A 22,280-nucleotide genomic window follows, 5' to 3' on the forward strand; every position below is an offset into this window, starting at 1 on the left:
CACCGAGAGCCGAAGGGAACGCCCGGCCTTGGGAGCGGGCGGTGAGACGTGCCCTCCTCCCAGGCTTCTACAAACCTCGGCGGAGCTCCGGGGTGGGCGAGGGGAGCGAGCGCCCCGGCGCCCGGGAGGGAGTGGGCAGCGCCTCGCCCGGAGCAGCGGGTGCAGAGGGGTCGGAGGCCTGGGATTTGCTGGCGGGCTGAGGACCACCACCGTGGGAATCCTGGGCAGAGGGCTGGCGGGTGTGCAAGGGGCGGGAAGTGACTCCTCATCTGCTTGGCTGTCTTAACTAGCCTCACACCAGCTAGAGCACACCGGACTGACCTTGGCGTTGACTCCAGCCCACTGCGGTGTGTTCCCTAAATTCTGTGAAAGACAAAGTTATCTCGCGTCCATCCGATAAGCCTATGCTAGACCCCTAGGGCTTAGCTTTCTTCCCCTCCTTGTCTTCCACTCTTCACAGGCCCAGAATCCTGGGGAGCCTTCTTGCTCCTTCAGACTCCTGGAAGTCGAAGTGGGCTCTGAGCTTGCTTTCTTGAACAGTTCCTGGTGCTTTCTGGGTCGGTTGTGGCCTTTCTTGTTCCTGGTTCTCTAGTTCCTTCATTTATTTAACTACCCCTGGCTTTTGATGCCAATTTTTTTTTTTTTTTTAAGTTAGTGGAATAGAAAAATCCTCCAGTGCCCCCTCCCTATTCCTTTTGCGCCTTCAATATTAAAAAGAAAAAACAAAACCCATTCACATTTCTTAATATGGTCGACGTGCTCTTTGTTTGGGCCCCTCCCTGCCTACTTCGCTAGCCTCATCTTCAGTTCCAGCCTCACTCCGGTCCTCAGATTAGTGCTTCACCTCACATGCATGTTGAGCTGTGGACAGGGGCTGGAAATAGCCAGACCTTTCTTAACAGCGTCCACAGTTTACGCATGCTGTTCCCTCTCTCTAAAACACCCTTCCCTAAATTGATTGCCAGTGGCCTTTAAGGCTCAGATCAGGTGTCAGCTCTTCTGGGAAGCCCTTCCCTGGCCGCTGCCCTCCTGGCCCCTTTCATCTAGGAGGCCCTTGTTTTCCAGTGTAAACCTTGATTCTCAGCCTAGTCTGCTACACATTCCTGTGCCTGTTTGTCCTGTGAGTCCTCCAGAGCAAGGACTCTTGTTCTTAGACTCTTGTTCTTAGTTGAGTCCGCAGCCCCTTGAACAGTCCCAGGCTTAGAGTAGGTAGTAAATATTCGCAGTGCGGATTTTACGTAGCTTCCAGGCGCTCAAATAGGCCAGCCAATATGGTGTGGATTTAGAGAGATGAATGGTCTAGTGCAGAGTGCCGCAATGTTTTTGCTGTTAGAACTATGAGCTCAGAAATCACTGAAGATCCCCCAATAGCGTTTGTTGAAGGAGTTATTAGAATCAACACTCGCTGTATTAGGATGCAAGCCCAGAAAATGTAAAACATAGTTAGGAGTTCACTGAAAATCACAAAAGTAAAGGCTGGAGATGGAGCTTAGCTGTTATGGTTTGCCTAGCATGCTCCAACCCTGGGTTCTTCCCTAACACAGCATGAACTGATCAGTGTGGCCAGTAATCCCAGCACTCAGGTGGTGTGGGAGGAGCAGCAGTTCTAGGCCGTCCTCTGCTACATATCCAGTTGAAGGCCAACCTGACTACATTAGACCTGTCTCAAACAAAACACACAGTCTAGACACACCACTCACACTACTATCACACACTACATAAACCAACACACATACACACACACATACATACACACACATACATACACACATACACACACATACATACATACATACATACATACACACATACACACACAAACATACATATACACACAAACATACACACACATACATACATACACACATACACACACACATACACACATACACACACATACATACACACATACACACACACATACACACACAAACATACATATACACACAAACATACACACATACATACATACACACATACACACACATACATACACACACATACACATACACACACAAACATACACATACATATACACACAAACATACACACATACATACACACATACACACACATACACATACACACACACATACACATACACACACAAACATACACATACATATACACACAAACATACACACATACATACACACACACACAAACACACACACATACATACACACACATACATACATACACACACATACATACATACAAACATACACACACAAACATACACACATAAACATACACACACATACATACACACATACACACACATACATACATATACATACACATACACACAAACATACATATACACACACACGTGCACACACCTATTATACACCATCATGTTAATATAAATAACATTGTGAATGATAAAGTATATCCCCTCCCTCAAATTAGTGAATCATAGCAATTATTACATTTGTTAAATTTTTTTCTGGGAGGGGATTGACAGGGTTTCATGTACCCCAGGGCTGGCTGGTCTTGAATCAATGAGAATGACCTTGAACTTTTTTTTTTTTCTCTCGAGACAGAGTCTCTCTATGTAGCCCTGACTAACCTGGAACTTGCTACGTAGCCTGGCCTGGCCTGGAACTGTCACCTTACTCTGCCCAGGATCAAAGATGTGTACCGCCATGTTTACTTTGAACTTCTTATCCTTCTTTGGGGTAATCATTTACTCACATATAGTTTTGTTATATCGTTCACTGGTCATTTAGAAAATATTGATTCACTGATCCATACAGATGTTCCAAATGTTGACACATTTCAATAAATTCACTATATCAAAATATCACATTCCTTAATATCTTGATTTATTTCATCAGAGAGTCTACAACTATGTTTTAATTTGGGGAAGCTATGAAGTCATGGGGTCAGAGAAAAGTTTTTGTTTTTGTTTTTGTTTTTCAAGACAGGGTTTCTCTGTGTAGCTTTGGTGCCTGTCCTGGATATCGCTCTGTAGACCAGGCTGGCCTCAAACTCACAGAGATCTGCCTGGCTCTGCCTCTGGAGTGCTGGGATTAAAAGTGTGCATCACCACCACCCCATTTCACTTGAAAATTTTAATTGTATAATCAGTAACAAACACTGTCAGATTTTTCTCTGATGTGACTGATTCATTGTTCCTTTGTGAGAACAGATCTGCCAGATATCCAAGTCTGAGAACCACAGTTTTTCAGTTACTTCTCAAGTAAACATGGTATTACACACACACACTCACATGCAATCATGCCAAATGGTTCACACTTAAAAACGGCCTGCTCTTCTCAGGGAAGCCATCACACTTGTGCATGCTGAAGTGCTTCGTGTGTATTTCAAAGTTCATCGGAGGAGTCACACACTTGTGAAAAGGCTTTTGTCTAGGCATAGTCAGCATGGTCGTAATGCTAGCACTTGGGAAGTAGAGACGGAAAGATGAGGAGTTCAAGGCCAGTTTTGGCCACATAGTGAATTTGAGGCCATCCTGGTCTACATGAGACCCTGTCCCAAACAAAGATAACAACAATAACACACACACACAGAGGAGAAGAGAGAAGAAAAGAGAGGAAAAGTTTCTGCTTAAGAATTAAGATCCAGGGGCTGGAGAGATGGCTCAGCAGTTAAAAGCACTTGCTGTTCTTGCAGAGGACCCAGGTTTGGTTCCCATAACAGCTCACAATGGTCTGTAACTTCAGTTCCAGAGGATATAGCACCCTCTTCAGGCTAAAGCAGGCACTTCACACATGCAGTGCACATACATACATTCAGGTGCACCACGAATGGCTGAACACACACACAAACATAAAATAAAAATAAATCTTCAGCACCTATGAGTTCAAGGCCAGCCTGGTCTACATAGCAAGTTGCAGGCCATCCAGAGCCACACAGTGAGACTCTTCTTTAAAAACCAAACAAACAAAAACCACACACACACAATTCAGGGCTGAGGATGTAGCTCACTTCACTAGCATGTACAAGGCCTTGAGTTCAATCTCCAGAACCAAATAAACTGGACATGGTGCTACACTTTTATAATCCCAGCACTTGAGAGGTGGAGATAAGAGGATCAGGAATTCAAGGTCACCTTATATGGTGAGTTCAAGGCCAGCCTGGGCTACATGATATCCTGATCCTGTTGGATGTGTGTGTATGTGTGTGTGTGTGTGTGTGTGTGTGTGTGTGTGTGCATGTAGGTGGGGAGGCCAGATGTTGATGTCAGACACTTTCTTCTATTGCTCTCTACCTATTTTTATTATTTATTTTAGCGACAGGATCTCTTAATGAACACAGAGCTTCCATTTAGGCTACACTGGCTAGCCACGGAGGCCCTGGTACCTGCCTTTCTCTGACTCTTAGGGTTATAGATACACATGGGCACACACAGTTTTTTTGTTTTTTTTTTCCATTTGTTTGTTTTGTTTGTTTTTGAGACAGGATTTCTCTAAGTATCCCTGGCTGTCCTGGAACTCACTCTGTAGACCAGGCTGGCCTTGAACTCAAAGAGATCCACCTGCCTCTGCCTCTCAAGTGCTGGAATTAAAGGCATGAGCCACCACTGCCTAGCTACACCCAGCTTTTATGTGGGTGCTGGGCATCCCAAATTCAGGTCTTCATGCTTGAGGTATCTTCCCAGTCCTGAGACCTTTTCTTTTTAAAGAGGCGAATGGCATGATGGCTAGGTGGGTAAGAACTACTGAGCATTCATATCCCAGCACCCACATAAAGATCTGGGTGTGGCCCTTATGTACCTTTAACCCCAGCATTGTGGGTAAAGACGGGATTGCTAGGGCTTGTTAGCCACCAGCCTCGCCCAGGCTCAGTGACAGAGCTAATCTCTAGAGGAGATGGAGAGCAACAGAGGACATCAATGTTTTTCTCTGGCCTCCTCACATGCACAGTTGTGTGCACATGAGCGCACGTGCACACATATGCACACGCACACATTTATATACATTAAGTACATACACCAAAAACCTCAAAGACAATAAAATTAATCATTTTTTACAATTTATTTGAGACTTTTTTTTTTTTTGAACTCTTGATTCTTCTGCCTCTACCTCTGTCATACTGGAATTACAGGGAAGTGTCGACATGTCTAGGATACTCAAGAACGTCCTTAAATAAGCAGGATGTAGCAATGCACACCTTTAATCCCAGCACTCAGGAGACAAGATGCAGGTGGATCTCTGTGAGTCTGAGGCCAGTCAAAACTACAAGCTACATATCGAAAGCCTGCCCGCCCCCCCAAATCTTATGAAGTTGCATTTATGTCTTATATGCTAAAGGATAGTGACTACATAATGATTAGCATAATTTGGGGCCACCGCCTTGATCTGTGCTGAGACAGTTTTCCTCCACAGTATTTTTTTCCACACTGTGAAATGTTGATGCTGTACAAAAGAAGGTTTTCTTCAGTGCCTCATTGTGAAGCTAATTTTGACTTCTGGATAGCCGAAAGGGTCTTGGAGAATTTCCAGAGGGGGAGACCCCATCTGAAGAACAGCCAAGGCTGCTCCAGCAGCTTCCTAGGTTTCCAAGCTATCACCATAGAGATGGCTGAGATTGGCTGCAGTTCCTGAGGACACCATAAGGAAGTGCAGCAGGGGAAAAGCAGCTGTCCTGGGCTCATAGCTGGAGCTCAGTCTAGATTAGTATTCGTGTGGGAGGCTGTGGAAGAGACTTGATCCCCAGGCCCTCAAGTCACAGTACTGTGACATTGAATCTGGGGTTCAGGGCCTGCTGCAGTGTGTGGTGGAGTTCCCAGTCTGTGCGTCAGAGAAGTGATAATGCAGCTTGATTTTCCAGTGCTTAGCACAGGCATGGCTTAGTAAATATTGAAAGGCTGAATCACAGGTGACAGGAGTGACGGGAGGAAGTTGGGCACCGCCCCCAGTGGGCTGCCCTGAAGAGGACAGAGCATTTCCATCCACTTTAGACTTACTGTAATGGGGAGGAAGCCAATGGAGCGAGGTACCCAGGGTAGCAGCAAATGAGCTCTGTTTTCTACTTGGAGGGAGAAGTACTGAAATGCTACACTGGGCAGCAGGGTTGGCTAAACACCCACAAGTCACACATAAAAACACTCACTGACACAAGAGGACTGTCAGGCTGTGGGCAGAGGGGGTGAAGAGGGGAGTGGAAGACAGTATGTATGTACCTTGACTGGCTTCTTTCATGGAACCTGGACAGTAACCAACTCTTGCCTGACCACGAGGGGGCGCTCTGCCCCTCTAAAAGACTATCGTCTCAAAGGTGGTACAAGTTCCTCCTCCTGTTTCCACAGGAATACCCCAAATCAATCAACAATACCACCTGAGAACCACACATAAATATTTTTAAAAAAGATTTGTGTGTGTGTGTCTCCTAGAGGCCAGAAGAGGGCGTTTACATTCTAGTCTTCATTTACTTCATGTGTATGCCTAAGTGAGTTCATGTGAAGGAGGACAGGGTCACAAGCTGGCATTGAATCCCCCTGGAACTGAGTTACAGGAAGCTGTGAGCTGCCATGTGGGTGCCGGGAACTGAACCCGGGTCCTCTGCAAGAGCAGCCAGTGCTCAACTACTATCCCTCCAGCCCCTTACTCTTATTTTTAGTAAGGTTGCTTTTGAAAACTGGGATTTGTCCAGGGACTAAACCTGACATCTCTTTATATACCCTTAACTGAGCACTGGCTCACTGGAATCTCAGTGCTCGGCCAGCGAGATGGGAATAGAGAATGGTTCTGCAGGCACAGCTTTCCAAGGAGGGTGACTGCCTGATGCGCCCCAATCTCCTCTGCTCCCCTCTTGACCAAATCAAGCCAGGGGACAGAACTGACTCCTACTGTCCCCCAGTGCCCCTGGGGAAGATCTCCCATCTCCTCACGAAGCCAGGCTGCAGCTGTAGGTAGAATCACCTTTATTGGTGCATGACCTTTTTAGGGTTTACAACCCTCAGGCTCCGTAGGTAGCTGGGGTAGGGGATATAGTATCAAAAAGGGCTGAGTTGGCGGATGCGGCTGTGGGGGCTGGCTGTAAGCTGCTGGCAGGGTGGAGCAGCTGGGGCCCTGGCAGGTTCAAACTGAGGTACAGCAGCGTTAATAATACTCTTGGAGCGTTAATACTCTGGGGAGACACAGGCACTTAGGGGCCCTAGGGTACGAAGGCACTTGGAGTCAGCAAGAGGCTGGGGCTTGCAGTTGGGCTGGGCAGGGCCAGGCCTGGGGTTGGCAGGCACTTTGGGGAAGTGCTGGGATTGGGCAGGTTGGGCCCTGACAGCCCAGACAGAAGGCTTTGGTAGTGGCAGGCACAGTCTCTGGGCTGGGTCTGCATTAAATAGAAGCGGCTTCCCTAGTGCTCATCCCGAAGCTCTGAAGGCAAAAACTTGTACTGCTGCTGCCGGATCTGGGCGAGCTTCTTCCGCGCCTCTTCCAGCTCTCGCTCCTTGCGAAGCATCTCTTCCTGGGCTGCGATAATCTGAGGGAGGAAGAGGGCCCAGAGAGCTCAACGAGATGTGTAGTAGGGGCGGAGGCCGGTGACAGTGCAGGCCACAGGACCACATGCCCATCTGAGTGCCCCTGGGAGCAGCTCACCTGGGCAATGCCCCCAACCATTTTCTCCTTCACCACCACGGTCTCGTTCTCCTGGTCTTCGAAGGCTGCAGCCTTCTGGGCTGCCTTCACCAAGTTATCTGAGGCCCTCTTCACTGCATTGCCTGCAGCCTGCACAAGAAGCAAACAGCAAGCCTGAGAACTCAAGGTTCTAGTGCAGAGAGTTCCTTGACTCCCCAGAGAAAGTTATCTCGGGTGTGACAGTGTTAAGAGTCAACTTTACACAATCTGGGATCACCTGAGAAGGGAGTAAACATGAAGGCTCGTCTGGACTGGGGGGGCCTGTGGGTATCTGTGGGGAATTGTCTTGACTCCATTAATTAAGATGGGAGGCACTATTCCTGGGCACTCTGGATTGTGTGAGTGGGAAAAGCTGCACGCTAGCATGCACCCAGTAATTCACTGCTCTTTGCTCTTAACTGTGGATATAATGTAACTAGCTGCTTCAAGTTCCTGCTCCCTTGAGTTACCAGCAGTGATGGACTGTAACCCAGAACTGCTTTGCTGGGGTTCTTTCTCATCAGCCACATTTTAAAGCAGTGCAGCAGAGGGCAGTGGGGTGATGATAGGTCAGGGTTTTCTCACCTGAAGTCAGTGGGGTGATGATGGGTCAGGGTTTCTCACCTGAAGTCGTTTCATTGCCTCAGAGTCTTGGTCGGCTTTGACCTTGCAAGCTACCAGGAGCTGGGCTGTGGAGGCAGCAACCTGCTTGGCTGAGGAAATGAGTTTCTCCTGGCTAGCATGGCCCTGGACAGCTGCATTGGCTGCCTCACACAGATTGTTGGTGGCCGCAGCCACCATACGGGCCTAATGGAGAGAAAGAGTAAAGATTAAAGTATGCCTCTTGCTCTGGCCCATTCCATTCCAGCCTCAAGTCTACCCAACTCAGAAAGACACAGTGGGTGTTGTACACTCACAGCGGAAATGAGGCCCTGGGACCACTGCCCATCATCCAGTGCATTGGCTGGGATGGCGCCCACCTGCGGAAGAAAGAAGCGAGTCCACTTAGACCTATGCTGTCCTTCCTTCAAAGGCACTTTGGCTAAGGATGTGGTTGAAGTACTGACCTTTCCCTGGGCCACCAGCTCCCTCTGGGCTGCCGATGCGGCCTTCACTAGTGCGCTGGTGGCTGCGGCAATGGACTTGGCAGCTTCTAGGATCTGCTCCTCAAAGTTCAAGGACTCATCTGCCTCCTACAAAGAGAAGGTCACAGAGGGGCAGGGCGCGGGGAGGCTCTAAGACAGGGGACAAAGGTGGAGCCCTCCTGCCCCATGAGGGTGGAGGGGAGGGACAGCCCTGACCTTGGGTTTGGCTCGGGGCTTCAGTTGCTCTAGCTTTTTGGCTGCAGCCTCAATGGCAGCTGCAGCTCCCAGGAGCTCATTCTCAGCAATAACAGTGGGGTCCTCTGGGTCCACCCATTCTGTTCCTGTGGGAAGAGACACAGGAGGAGGCTGAGGCAGGGTAGGGAGGAGTTTGTTTACCATCACAGTCCCAGGCACCCGTGAGGACTAGAAGCAGAGCTGGCTCAGAGCCAGCCAACCAGCAAGCAGAGAGCACACCGTGACGAGACTCTCTCCTGCCTCCTGTCTCTTGTTGCCCTTACCTTTCATGGCCTCTGCAGCCTGGATGAGCTCAGTCACTGAGCCAGCCACCCGCTTGGAGTGGCCTGTCAGCTGCTGCTTCAGTTCTGGGTTTGGCTTCTGAAGGGTCTGCGGGAGGGAGGGAGAGCATACAACAAAGAGCATCGGACCCCAGGCTCCACCTCGGGCTGCGAACCAAGGCAGAGCATGCTCCCGACCCCAGTCCCTAGAGCACCGCACAGCAAACCTCCGACACTGCCCTACTCAAGTACACACAGTGCATCATGCTACACACAGTGAAGGGTGGGGCTGTCACTCACCGGCTGACAAGCAAGCATGATGAAACGAGAAGGTAAAGGTAGAGAAGGGGGAGGTCAGGAGGGAAAAGGAGACAAAGAAGAGGAAGAAGAGGTGAATGGGAGAAACAAAGACCGGAAGAACAAGGGGGTCCCAGGGAAAGGAGACTTGAAAACAAGAATGAATTTGGGAACAGGTGGTAGTGTGGTCTGGGTCTGAGATGCTCAGGAAACTGTGTTTGCAAAAGGCTGGGATGAGGGGCAATGCGTCCTTACCAGCAGCACGTGGTCCAGCAGCTCCAGGTAGCCATTGGCACATTCCCGGCCATAGTGCAGGGCTCGAAGCCGCACGTCAGGTGCCACTTCTGGGTGGAAAGCTGCTTCCTGTCCCCAGAGTAGCAGGTTAGCGTTAGAGCTTCAGGCCTCCCAAGTCCCTGCAGTGTGACCACCTCACTACCAGCATTTCTACCTTGCAAGCCCGAAGCATGTCTGCAATAGCGCGTCGGCTCAGATTGGCTGTGGCAATGACATCTTCCTGTCGGCAGGAATTGCCAGCAGCAACAGCTTTGGCTGTTGCCATAGTAATACCCTTGGTCATTCGGATGAAATCTTCAGGGGTAGAGGTCTTGGCAGGTGGTTCTGGAGAACAGAAGACCTGTTGGGAAAAAAGACGGAAGATTTTATAGTGTCTAAGACTGGAAGACAAATGGTCACGTGATTGAGTTCACTTCCAAAAGCTTTTCTTTTCGTTTGTTTTTTTTTGGAGACAGGGTTTTTTCTGTGTAGTCCTGGCTATCCTTGAACTTAGACATCTGCCTGCCTCTGCCTCTAAGGCATGCAGCACCACCGCCCAGCTCGGAAAGCTTTTCTTGAATAGCTACTGTATGTCAAGTCCTTACAGATGAGCCTGCATCACAGCTAATAGAGAGCCACGGTTGGCCACAGCTCTGACTGGGGAGGCTGTCTGGAATTGAAGCAGTGCCTTTTGGCCGGGATACAGCTCGGCAGAGACATGACAGGAGGTCATGTGGGAAGTTTGGTAATGAGCAAGCAGAATGTTGAGGAATGCAGGTGAGGTCCACATTCAGCTCATCACCCATTGCCCCGGGCTTGTGCTCACCGCCAGCTCCTGACGTATGTGCTCTGTGGTTGCCTCTAGGGCCCGTGTGCCTTTGGTGGCCTCATCTTCCACAGCCTTCACTGTCTTGAGCAATGATGTCACATTGGTCACCATCACCTGAGGGCAGCAGTGGAATGGGGGTGGAGATCATCTTAAGAAGCAGGAGGAAGAGCATTAACCACCCCTCCTGCTACTGCTCCTCACGGCCTCCAACCTTGGCGGAGTTCTTGAGCTGCCACACTGCGGGGTCATCCCCAACTTTGCCCGCTGCAGCCTTCGTTGCACTGATGAGGTCTCCCAGGGCCTTGGCTACATCCTTGACTGCATTGATCAGCACCACCTGGGCGGGACAGGTCACTGGTTTGAGAGGGGGAAGGGCAACAGGAAGTGAGGCCGGGGCAGAACTAGGGATGTCTGGCAAATACCTGAGTTTCTGGGTCTTCAGCTCCCAGGCTGGCTGCACCAAGCTTGACTACATCAGCGAGACGGGTAATGGTGGCCACTGAGGACTGGGCAGCTTGTGCTAACTTCTCCTGGCTCCCAGCTGCATTCTGCACTAGGACTTTGGTGTCCTCCACAAGAACCTTTGCTGTCTTTAAGATACCCTCCCTGGGGAAGTCCCAGCCTAGTCAGCCTTCCTCAGAGTCCCAAGCCTCCAGCCCATGTTCCTCTGGCTCAGGCCCCAACCTGCCTCCCTCTGGCCAGTCCCCTCCTCACCGGTGGTCAGCGAAAGTTTCAGCACCCTCGCGGTTGAGTGTGCCAGCAGTAGCAAACATGATGGTGGTGTCCAGGTCAGCAATAATACCAGACACAGCACTGGCTGCTGTAATGCAGGCCTGGGTTCCACGATTCCCAGCCTGGAGTGCAGCCAGCACATGGGAGACCTGCAGGTAAAGTTATAGAGTGCACAGTGAAAGGGAGAGGTCACCCATGCTTGGTTGGGGAGGTGGGAAAGACATGCAGGCCCAGGAGATCAGTAGTCACCTTCTCTGATACTCTCCGGGCACACTCTATGAGCTCCTTCTTGGTGTAGACGTCACTGGGGCTACACTGCAGAGCGCCTGCCTTCGTGACCAGAGCAGAACAGCCATGGCCCAGCTCCTGTACTCGGTGCTTGATATGGGCGCCTATCTGTGAATGATATAAGGAATATCTATGATTTTGTAAGGGTGCTCAGGGGACCTACACTGCACCTAGAGGAATCACTGAGGATGCATAAAAATTTGCAACAGTGGGATGGCTGAATGGGTAAGACCGCTTGTCATGTGAGCCTCATCACCTGAGTTAGCCTCCTGGAACTCGAGGTGGAAGCAGAGAACTGATTCTTGAAAGCTGTCATCTGACCTCCACATGTGCACTGAGGCATGTGCACACCTGCACTCACACACATGGCACACATACACTAATAACAGTAAGTAAATACACTTTAAAAAGAAATGTGTACCACTGACTAATGGAGTTGTAAGAAGAGGTTCCCAGCACAGCCTTTTGGATTTCTCTCAAGCAGGAGCCCCTCGTACATGGGAATCGCAGTGAGAAGACGGCACTGTGTGAGCACTGTGTCAGCACCAGGGGAGGGAGAGAAGCACTTCATGCCTGCTTATTTGAAGCAGAGCCGTGGATTGTGAGCCAGCCTGTTTGGGTTTATGGAGGGCTTGGGGATTAGGTGTGTCCTACTAAGATCCAGTTACTCACTCTCTTGGGAAGAAAAGCCAAGAGCTCAGGCTAGGATGAGCTTCCTGAGTAAGCAACAAGCAAGTACCGGGGAGGGAAGAGACTCACGGCCCAGCAGAGAAGATGGCACAGGCCTCACAGCGGTCGGCAGAGGCAAGAGAAGCAGAACTCAGAAGCCTATGGGTCCTGAGCTGCCCTTTGTCCCTGTGACTGAAGGCTTTGACCCTTTATGTCTACACACAGCCCTGCTCACTCTTTATGGAGTGGACTTGAAGGTGTGCTGCCCATTATCTAGAGAGAGGGAGTTCAGGACAGCTCTGGAAGCTGCCATAGGAACAAGGGGCATAACACAGTCTCTCCTGAGAAAAGGCACAACTGCCTCCATGTTTACCTCTTCATTTTCAGCAGCTACAGCTGCGGGCTTGGCTTGTGAGGCCAGTCGGCCATAGTCACTGGTCAGCTGGTTGGCAAGAGGGCCCAGTTCTTCAGGGCTGGTATTGGACTTGGTTACCTAGTGGTAAGGGAAGAAGTGAAGTTCTGACCAAGCTCAGCTCTCTAGGGCAACCCTCCTATGTCCCAAACTTACCATCTCCTGAACAGTGACAGCAATGGCCTTGGCTGTCTTCACCATGGTTGTTTGGTAATCTACGAACGAACCTTCTGGCTCACCCATAGGTCCTTCATCAAGCTGAGGGAAGAGGACAGGGCAGAGAAAGACTGTCAGGATCACTGCTACTGAACCCAAAGTCCCTAGACCAGGGCAGCCTCTGTGCCCACAGGTAGCCAAGGCTCTAACCTGGTTGATGGCCTGGGTGATGGAGTCCACCATGCCACCGACGACCCCTGCAGCACTGGCGGCTTCATTGAGGGTTGTCGTCAGGTCTTCCACAGCCTCTGTTATCATCTGCACAGCTTCCTCCAGGGCTTCCTGGGTGTGTGCCGCTTGCTATGGGGACAAGGGGCGCAGACAGCCTGTAGCTCCTGCTTGTCTGGCCCTTACTAGCAATTACCCTCCTGGGCCCCTCACTACCTTGGGGTTACCACCAGCCTCCTTGGCAGTGTACAGCAGCTGCAAGGCAGACTCTGCCAGGGTTTTAGTTTGGTCCAGAAGTGCCATCTGCTGCGGGTGGCTCAGTGTCTTAGAAGCAGCGCCCACTGCAGCCAGGGTGAGTGGTTCAAAGTACTGGGCCATCTGGGACACCTGAAGCAAAAGTTGGGGTGACGGTCAGGTACTCTCTTAACTTGTCCCCCGGGACTCCTCACACGATCCCCTAGGTACCTTGTGTCCCAGCTGGGAGGCTTCAGCCCGGGCAGCAGTGGCCAATGGCTCAATGAGATGGGAAATTTCCTGCACTGCAGTAAGCATCTGAGTGTGCAGAGCCTGGGGAAAAAAGCAGACATCAGCCTGCTGGTGCACAGAATCTCATTCTTCCTTCTAACTCTTTGGATGGCATGGTACTGGAGATGGAAACCAGGGCTTTGTGTGTGCTTAGCATACACTCTACCACTGAGCGACACCCCAGCCCCCAGGCGTCCTTCCATATCTAACACCTTACCCAGGTCCAGCATGTCCCAGCCCTTGGATGTCTCTGTGAAGATATCCCTGAAATCATTCTCCCCTCCCCATCTTTGAGCCTGACGTCTCAGTTCTTGGATCCGTCTCTCCTCACCTCTTGAGAGATCCCTTCCCGGGGAGCCAGCTGTTGGCTGACAGCAGCAAGAGAAGCCTGGTCCAGGTCCCGCAAGCAGCTGTGCAGAGCTGCAATGGCTGTCTCACACTCCAACTGCCCTGGGGCTTTGTCTCTGCAGATACACCACAGGTTCCACATAAAGACCATCTCTTTCAAGGCTATCTTCCTCAACTCCCCCCACATCTGGAACAGTGTCCACTGACAGTGTGCCATCTCATTCTAGCTCTGTCATCTGCCATGCAGTTTGTCCCTAGCCACACATGTTCCTGATCCCCAGTCCTACCTCATGCTCGTGATAAGTTTCTTGATGGAGTCTGAGACGGTCCGCGAGTGGCCGGCCAGCACTGACCAGCGTGGGGGGTCCCGGGGATTGACTGCTAGTGCCCGGGCCGTCTGGATGAGCCCTCCAGTACTCTCTAACATCGTCTTAGCAGACGTTACAATGGGCTCCATGGCAGCTCGGCCCTGAGGAGAGAGGAGGCAGGGGGCCAGTCTCGTGACTTGTGTCCACAGAGATGACGTGGCTCGCCAGTTCTCTGTCTCAGAGCCTCACCTCAGGGCTGATCTGGGCAGGAATGCTGGAAAATTCAGGGTTGGATGCAAAGGCACTCAGATTATCGACAGCTTCCAGTAGAGGGGCTGTAGCTGCTCGGCACTGGGCACGGTTCTCTTCTGTGAAGGCCCCATCTAGTGCCTGGAATTGAACAGGGAGCCCAGGACTCAGTAAGTAGGCATGCAAGTGAAACCCAGGCCACCTTCAAGGGCGCAGAGGATTGACGAGCTGGACTGGGTAAGTCTGGATAGGCAGGAGCAGGGGAATCTAGCAAAAGACCTCAGAGAATGACTTCCTAGCCATCCTTAGACTCGGGAAGAGAAGATGGGATGGGTCAGGGAACTTGAAAATTCAAGCACTGCAAACCTTGATGGTCTTGACCAGATTGGCTGTACTGTTGGCCACCTCCTTGGCTGACTGTACAAACTGGCGCTTGGCAGTAGGGTTGGCGGTCCGAGCAGAAGCCAGGCGGCAGCTGTTACACAGCGCAGAAGTGTGTTTGGCCACAATGGTGGCTGCAGATAACACCTGGGGACACAGAGATGGGAAAGCCGTGACTAGAGCAGGAAGAACCCAGACCTAAGGGGAGCCATTTGAGAGTGGAGGATGGAGGATGACACCCTGGGAAGCCTGACAGGAAAGAGAGTTTCTGGAAAAGTGGAGACCTGGGAGAAAAAGGTGCTTAGTGATGAACTGGATGTGGGGGTGGGAGAAATGGACAACAGAGACATTAGTGGAGGAAATCAAAATGGGGCAAGTGGGGGAATGAGCTCAGAGGCGTCTAGAGAGGTTGTGACCTTAGCACTGAGTGAAGAACAAGGAGAGACGCGGCAGAAGACAGTCAGAGAGGAGTTCTGTGGGAGGTGGAGGCGGACCCCCACCTTCTCCTCCCTCATATGTCCTTTCCTCTCCCCGTCTCCTCTTGGGGTCTGCCCATCCTTTCTCAGCCTTGCCCACAGTACCTGTACTCTTGCATTACCTGGGCCTGGGTACAGCCAGGCTCCCCCAAACTCTGACAGGCCATCTGAATTGCCTGGTTTGCCCGGGCAAACTGTGTGGGTTCCACGAGTCCTTGCTGTCCAGCTTGGCTATTGGGGTCAGAGACGCCAACCAGATATGCTGCCTGAGGAGAAACAAACACGGTGGGGGAGAAGGCAGTTCAGACTGTGTCTTCCCGAGTCCTATGTGCACAGAAGCAGTGCTAAGAAACCATAGCTACCCTGCCCGAGTTGTTAAACTAATCCCAGCATTTCAGAAGGTTAAGAAGTAGATAGGATAGTATGGCAGTGCTTGTCTGTAACCCCAACTCCAGGAGACAAGGATGCTGAGTTTGAAGACAGCCTGGAGTAGTGAGATGCCATCTCAGAACAAAACACACACACACAAAGGGTTTTACTGAACTTCATTTCAGTTTAGCAGTATGTGTGTCTGTGCTGGATCACAGAAGGAAAAATACAAAGCACAGCACACTGTTAAGAAGGAGTATAAACATTTGAGAGGCACATGCATACAAAGAGGCAGGGGTGTTTGAATGTCTGAGGCTAGCCTAGTCTATGTAGTGAGTTTGAGACCAGCTAAGGACTGGTCAAAAAGAAAAGAGAAACAAAAGGTGCAATTCTAGGACTATAGGGCTCTTATGCCAGTTAGCACCAGCAGCACCATCGAGCTAGGAGTCTGGGAAGTGGCAACAGACGGGTACAACATTTACCTTTTTGTTTTTCATTTTTCTTTTCAAGACAGAATTTCTATTTCTCTGTCCCGGTATCCTGGAACTCACTCTGTAGACCAGGCTGGCTTCCACCTCACAGAGATCCACTTGCCTCTGCCTCCCAAGGGCTGGGATTAAAGGTGTGCGCCACCATGCCCAGCAACGTTTACCATCCTTTTTTTTTTTTTAAAGATTTATTTATTTAATGTATATCTGTATGAGGGTGTCAGATCCTCTGGAAGTGGAGTTACAGACAGCTGTGAGCTGCCATGTGGGTGCTGGGAACTGAACTCAGGATCTCTGGAAGAGCAGTCAGTGCTCCCAACCTCTAAGCCATCTCTCCAGCCCCATGTTTACCATTCTTACAATGGGAAGATCATCATAACATTTAATTCATACTTCAATCAACATAAGATAGCTTTGCTTTTTCTTCTGTATGTTTTCCCAAAAATAAAAGAAGAAACAGGGTTGGGCATTTAGCTCAGTGGTAGAGCACTTGCCTAGCAAGCACAAGGCCCTGGGTTCAATCCTCAGCTTAAAAAAAAAAAGAAAAGGAAAGAAAATCAGGAAGATTTTAAAAAGTCAAGCCTGGGGCTGGAGAGACAACTTAGCAATTAAGAGTGCTTGTTCTTGCAAAAGACCTGGATTAGCCGGGCGGTGGTGGCGCACGCCTTTAATCCCAGCACTCGGGAGGCAGAGCCAGGCGGATCTCTGTGAGTTCGAGGCCAGCCTGGTCTATAGAGTAAGATCTAGAACAGGCACCAAAACTACACAGAGAAACCCTGTCTTGAAAAGAAAAAAAAAAAAAAAAAAAAAAGACCTGGGTTCAATTCCCAGCACCCACACTGTGACCACGGTGACTCACAATCATAACTTGTTCTAGATCTGATACCCTCTTTTCATCTCTGAAGGCACCAGGCTCTCACATGGTACACAGTCATACATATGCGGGCAAAACACTCATACACATAAAAAATATAACTAAAAATTCAAGCCACTTACAGCAGGGAACCTGGGACAAAGGGAGATAGGAGGGGAGGAGAATGGTAGGCTTCCAGGACAAAAATAAAAATAGCTGAAAAGAAATTCTCAGGGTGGTTTCTATTTTTATTTTTTTGAGATAGGGTCACCTGGGACTCCCTCTGTAGACCAGGCTGGCCTCAAACTCAGAGATTCCCCTGCCCCTGCCTAATGCTAGAAGTAATGGCAAACACTAGTACAACTGACCTCCTTTCCCTGTATCTAATAAAAGTTCTTCACCTAGGTGGGAGTGTAACTCAGTAGTAAGTGCTTGCCTAACATGCCATGAGGCTTAGTTCAGTTCGAGCACCATTAAAAACAAACAAAAAAAGCCTCCCAGCTGGTTAGTGTCAGCAGACCCAAGAGCTGAACCTGAACTGCTGGGTCCAACAACTTCTTATGCCATTGCCCTCCCCACAGGAGGGCGTGCAGAATTCGCACTAGGTTCTTGGTTTCTAGCCTTGCACAGGGAGCATGGGCATGGAGAGAGAGCAAGAGCTTCTCCAGGGTCCACGGAGGGAAATCACCTGTGCAGCTGCTTCGGTGAAGCCACAGAGGGCCTTGGAGGCTGTGGCGATGGCAACTCCAAACTCCGGCAGATTCCCATTCTTGGCATTTTGGGAGATGCCAGTCATGGCCTCACCTAGGACCTAAGGAAGAGGGGTATGAGGAGAGTCAGATCACATCCTGAGCACCAAGGTTCCTGTCCCCACCTCTCTGGAGCTCCCCGTTCCACTAACCTTTGAGTTCTCCATGACACTGTCCAAGCAACCGAAGTAAGACATGTCGTTGATGGGTTGGACTGGATTCTCCAGGAGTTCTCGGACTGTCTGTGTGGAGTGACGTGAAATTTAGACATTCCCTCGGCTCTAGCTCCTTAGTCCCAGCTACCATGCTAAGGCTCACCTCTAGTTCCCGAAGGGCATTGTCACACTCCTTCTGTCCAGGTGCTTGCTGGGTGCACATGGTGATGAGCTGGTTGATGCTGTCTGTCACTGCCCTGATTTGGGGGAGGGGTATGGAACTGAGTGAGCAGGTGATCTTTCCTGAGCCCTGTGTGCATGGGACTGTATCCATTTTCTTTTGCTTTACTATTGGCAAACCTGGGGATGTCTCATGTCCCTCTCTGGCCTTCTCACAGGGCCCCAGAGCTGGGCTTTCCAGTTCCTGCTTACCTAGCAGCTGCAGCCAGTTGACTCTTGAGGTTGGGAGCGGCAGGATCTGTGGACAGGGCCTTAGCAGCCAGAAGAAGTTTGCTTGAAGACATGGATATGCCCTTCAAGTTGGACACCACCTGGGCTCGGTCCTCTTGGCTCTGTCAAAGGTGACACCATACATTATCCTGTCATATCTGTTTTTAAAAGGATCGTCTTCCCCAAATACACACGTTTTATTAGACACTGGGGAGGGAGGGAAGCAGGAGCAGACCTAGACTCTGAATACCCGTGCATTCCCTACTGTACCCGTAACTGCACCCTCTGCCCCTTCGTACCGGTGCCTGCCCTGCCATCTCCACCCCAGCTTCCAGGAAGGTGCTGAAGTCCTGTCCAAATCGACCCGAGGCCCGAGCCAGGTCCTGAGGGGTTCCTCGGGAGGCCTGCACCAATTCTGTGGCTGCCTGATTTAATCCAGCAGCAGCTTCATTCAGTCGGCTCTGAGCTTCTTGAAATGTCCCAGTGCTGGGAGGAAGCTGCAGGGTCAGAGGAAAGTCAGAAAGATGAACGAGAGGTGAGACAGAGCTTTCAAAAAGCAGGCCAGTGAGATGGGCCCAGGACCTAGGAATAACAAAGAGGGTCAGCTCTGGGAAGACAGGGTCAAAGGAGAAGCCCACATCAGAAAGCTCTCCTCTGCTAGCCAAGCCTGTTCCTACCGAGTCACTCAGGAGTCGCTTGCTGGCATCTCCAACTGCTCTTAGGGCATTATCCACATCTCTTTGGCCAGGCAGGCAGCTGACACAGCGGTTCAGTGCCTGGGTCACAGCTTTCGCCACCTGGAGTGAGAAAGAAACAGGGTTGCCAAAGACGGAATAATCCAGGAGACCCTCCTTCCACACTGGGACATAGAAGATAACCAGCTGCCCTGCCACTAAAACTGGAAGAAGCTGAGGTCAAGGTCACAAACAATAATCACCAAGCATCCCTGAACCAGCTGCTCTGCAAGCTTTGGGCCTAAGTCTAACAACATACTTCTAAGACAAGAGAGAAGGTGGAATTCAGAGAGGCACTCTAGGAGCAGACCTGAGAACACATGGAGCTGGAGATGTATCCTGTTAGGGTGAGCCTCATGGAGACATCTAAGGGAGGGGTAGGCAGGAGCCCCTTCCCAACGCCTCACCTGAGCAAGTCTTTGCTGGCTCTCTGGGTCCCCTGGATGGCCAGCTGCTTTTTTTGCCTCCTCAATGAGGCTGCTGGCCTTGTCCAGGACGTCACTGGCTGTGTCAAGCACAATGGCCTGCACCGAAGGATCTGATGTCAGGGCAGCTACACCCCGAGCAGCCTGGGCAAGTGACCGCAGTCCACCTGCCACATCCCGAGCTGCAATACCTGGGGACACACAGAGAAGAGGGGTTTGCTCCATTAGCTTTTTTTTTTTTTAAAGAGTATTTACTTAATGTGTGAGTACTCTATCTGCATGTATGACTTCATGCCGGAAGAGGGCATCAGATCCTACTATAGATGGTTGTGAGCCATCGTATAGTGCTAGGAATTGAACCCAGGACCTCTGGAAGAGCAGCTGTTAACCACTGAGCCACTTCTCCAGCCCCTCCATCAGCTTCTTTACTCAACAAGCTCCTCCTCCTTCTCCACTCCCCTATCATATGCTCCATTCCTAGCCTTGGGCCTACATACCTGCATAGTTCTCATTGCCCTGGGCAACCTCCCCCAGCAGCTTAGCGATGGCAGAGCTCACTGCTTTGGTGCTGTTGCCAAGATCTTGGGCACACTTCTCCATCTGCGGACAAGGGGGTGAAGGCTTAGAAGGAGGAAGTGAGAGGGCATCTGAGAAGGTTCTTGGGGACAGCTGGCAGATTGAATGAAGGCTCCAGAGCACAGCTGAGCAGACTTTCAGGGCCTGAGTGAGGGCATGTTATTAAGACTACTCACTGTTTCCCCGGGTAAGGGTTTAAGCTTGCCATCTCGAGCTGCTGCCTTTACTTCCTGCAGGTCTTTCTCTAGATTCTGTACGACACTCAGTGCAGAATCCATCTCCAAAGGTCCACATGCCTCCTGAGCCTGTGACAGTGAGCAGCAGGGGCATGGCTACATTCCTGGGCTGGTCATCCCTCTTAGAGTCATCCCATCCCAGGAGTCCCCATGCAGACCCTCATCTCCCAGTTAGCTCCTGTACCTTCTGGGCAGCAGTGCGGAGTTCTGCCAGAGCAGTGCCTAGGTTCTTCGCACACTGACTCAGCTGCATTGCCGAAGCCTGGTCCTGAATCGTTGGCACTGAGGCTTTGGCCGCCGCCACCATCTTCCCACCTGGCTGTTGGAGAATATGCAAATGAGGTGTGGCACCCTCTCTCTAGCCTTCCAACGGACACTGGTAGTACTGACGTAGTAAGCACTCAGGTTTGGTCTTAGCTACCAGCAGATATTCAGATTGTGGGAGATCTAAGTTCTTGGAGAGGAGGGGAGAGTCTGGTCTTAGAAGTGGAGAGTGTCTTGCCTGCAGGAAGCTCTGGCTGGCAGCAATGAGGGCGAGCTGAGCACTGGGGCTGTCAGGTTGAGCTTGGCTTCCTCGGACGCCCTGTACCAGCAATGGAATCTGCTCTGCCACAGCCTGTAGGTCAAAGTGCCATGAGTACCATGCTCTTGAACTTCGGGAAAGCACTACCTTTCTTCTCACCCTTCCCTGCTCCCACAGGCCTCTTAGAGACTTACCTTACAGCTCTGTACCAGCAGGGGCTGGGGGCCTGCAGAGGCCTTGGGGGCAGAGGCCGCATGTTGGGCTGCAGCGATGGTCTGCGTAGCAGAGGCTGCAGCTTGCTTGGCTGCATGCTGGGAGGACAGAGTGATCAGAAGAAGACCAGGCATTCCCAGGCCTTGGCCTACCCGGCCCACATTACACCTTAAGGAAATACTGACTACCCATCTGTCCCTGCCCATTCCTCTCGCTGCATCCATACATTTATCCCCCAGCTGCTCACCGACTGCCCAGCCTTACCTCCAGGCGCTGCACCAACTTTTTCTTGATGGCATTCTGTGCAGCTGCATTGGTGGCCATGCGGAGCCCCTCAGCCGCTTCCCGCAGCCGCTGCTGCTGTTCCTCACTGTCAGGGTGCGCAGCTGCTCCCTGAGAGGAGACAGTCATCATTTATCATCACTAGGAGCAGAAATACTCTTTTCTGACTCGTCTATACCCAGCTGAAAGCTCACTCGTTTTCCTAAAGTAATTGCTAACTACCTGCACTTGAGTAGTAACTCTCAGAGTTGAGAACTGTTTCAGAAGGGAAGTGTGTGTGTGAGTGTGTGTGAGTGTCTGTCTGTCTGTCTGTCTGTCTGTCTCTCTCTCTCACTCTCTCTCTCTCTCTCTCTCTCCCCCAGGTACTTAAATTTCCTCTGGGATGTGAATCTCTTCGTGGAATTGTGCCTGCTCCCTCTCCTTGGGGAAGAGGAGTCTTTTTCTTGCTGTTCTCTACAGAATACTCTGAATTCTACATTAATGTAGGGTGGCCTGGGAAGAGGAAGACTCTCTGGAGAAGGGTCACAGCAATCTGCAGCAGCTGCAAAGCTCAGGGGATCTCTGGTACCTCCTTCTGATGGTCATCACACCTTGTGTGTCGGCATCTAATTCTATCTTGTTCTGTACAGCTAGCAGAGACCCCGGGGCCAAAAGGCTATCTGCCCTCACAGGGGACCAGGAGAAACGCCACAGGGACATGGTGGCATCCGAGGGGAAGTGGGGGCAGCAGACCTTCATGGGAAAGAAGAAAAGGATGCAGATGCTTACAGTCAGAGTCACTGGAGTCACAGTCGCTGGAAGCCTGGCTGGGAGCTGGGAATTTCCTGGGGGTTTCCTGATCTGATCTACTTCCTGCTTTTCTTGGGTCTTCTC

At 50.8% G+C, this 22,280-nt stretch overlaps 1 protein-coding gene across 3 annotated transcripts in view; it reads right to left on the reverse strand.

The window, feature by feature from the left end:
- Nucleotides 1–6,875: 6,875 nt before the first annotated feature.
- Tln1 (talin 1) overlaps nucleotides 6,876–22,280 on the reverse strand; it is a 31,161-nt gene continuing 15,756 nt past the window's right edge. For 2 of the 3 annotated variants that reach the window (XM_036177198.1, XM_036177199.1), the window contains exons 21-57: nucleotides 21,390–21,518; nucleotides 21,107–21,223; nucleotides 20,892–21,005; nucleotides 20,574–20,708; nucleotides 20,330–20,458; nucleotides 20,075–20,177; nucleotides 19,560–19,768; nucleotides 19,096–19,215; nucleotides 18,718–18,915; nucleotides 18,401–18,540; nucleotides 18,132–18,225; nucleotides 17,966–18,055; nucleotides 17,753–17,875; nucleotides 15,477–15,620; nucleotides 14,864–15,025; nucleotides 14,498–14,638; nucleotides 14,228–14,409; nucleotides 13,924–14,056; nucleotides 13,533–13,634; nucleotides 13,284–13,454; nucleotides 13,050–13,199; nucleotides 12,840–12,941; nucleotides 12,645–12,764; nucleotides 11,564–11,710; nucleotides 11,297–11,463; nucleotides 11,005–11,188; nucleotides 10,794–10,919; nucleotides 10,580–10,696; nucleotides 9,929–10,114; nucleotides 9,736–9,843; nucleotides 9,187–9,292; nucleotides 8,885–9,009; nucleotides 8,651–8,776; nucleotides 8,501–8,563; nucleotides 8,208–8,390; nucleotides 7,566–7,694; nucleotides 6,876–7,449 (exon numbers count right to left, since the gene is read on the reverse strand). In XM_036177198.1, the coding sequence (XP_036033091.1) occupies nucleotides 7,324–7,449; nucleotides 7,566–7,694; nucleotides 8,208–8,390; nucleotides 8,501–8,563; nucleotides 8,651–8,776; nucleotides 8,885–9,009; nucleotides 9,187–9,292; nucleotides 9,736–9,843; nucleotides 9,929–10,114; nucleotides 10,580–10,696; nucleotides 10,794–10,919; nucleotides 11,005–11,188; nucleotides 11,297–11,463; nucleotides 11,564–11,710; nucleotides 12,645–12,764; nucleotides 12,840–12,941; nucleotides 13,050–13,199; nucleotides 13,284–13,454; nucleotides 13,533–13,634; nucleotides 13,924–14,056; nucleotides 14,228–14,409; nucleotides 14,498–14,638; nucleotides 14,864–15,025; nucleotides 15,477–15,620; nucleotides 17,753–17,875; nucleotides 17,966–18,055; nucleotides 18,132–18,225; nucleotides 18,401–18,540; nucleotides 18,718–18,915; nucleotides 19,096–19,215; nucleotides 19,560–19,768; nucleotides 20,075–20,177; nucleotides 20,330–20,458; nucleotides 20,574–20,708; nucleotides 20,892–21,005; nucleotides 21,107–21,223; nucleotides 21,390–21,518 (5,001 nt within the window). In that variant the 3' untranslated portion in view covers nucleotides 6,876–7,323. Of the gene's footprint in view, nucleotides 7,450–7,565; nucleotides 7,695–8,207; nucleotides 8,391–8,500; nucleotides 8,564–8,650; nucleotides 8,777–8,884; nucleotides 9,010–9,186; nucleotides 9,293–9,735; nucleotides 9,844–9,928; nucleotides 10,115–10,579; nucleotides 10,697–10,793; nucleotides 10,937–11,004; nucleotides 11,189–11,296; nucleotides 11,464–11,563; nucleotides 11,711–12,644; nucleotides 12,765–12,839; nucleotides 12,942–13,049; nucleotides 13,200–13,283; nucleotides 13,455–13,532; nucleotides 13,635–13,923; nucleotides 14,057–14,227; nucleotides 14,410–14,497; nucleotides 14,639–14,863; nucleotides 15,026–15,476; nucleotides 15,621–17,752; nucleotides 17,876–17,965; nucleotides 18,056–18,131; nucleotides 18,226–18,400; nucleotides 18,541–18,717; nucleotides 18,916–19,095; nucleotides 19,216–19,559; nucleotides 19,769–20,074; nucleotides 20,178–20,329; nucleotides 20,459–20,573; nucleotides 20,709–20,891; nucleotides 21,006–21,106; nucleotides 21,224–21,389; nucleotides 21,519–22,280 lie in introns of those variants that run through there. The other variant, XM_036177200.1, reaches the window with a different exon arrangement.

The sequence above is a fragment of the Onychomys torridus genome, chromosome 2 (assembly GCF_903995425.1).
Source record: "Onychomys torridus chromosome 2, mOncTor1.1, whole genome shotgun sequence".
Taxonomy (NCBI): Eukaryota; Metazoa; Chordata; class Mammalia; order Rodentia; family Cricetidae; genus Onychomys; species Onychomys torridus.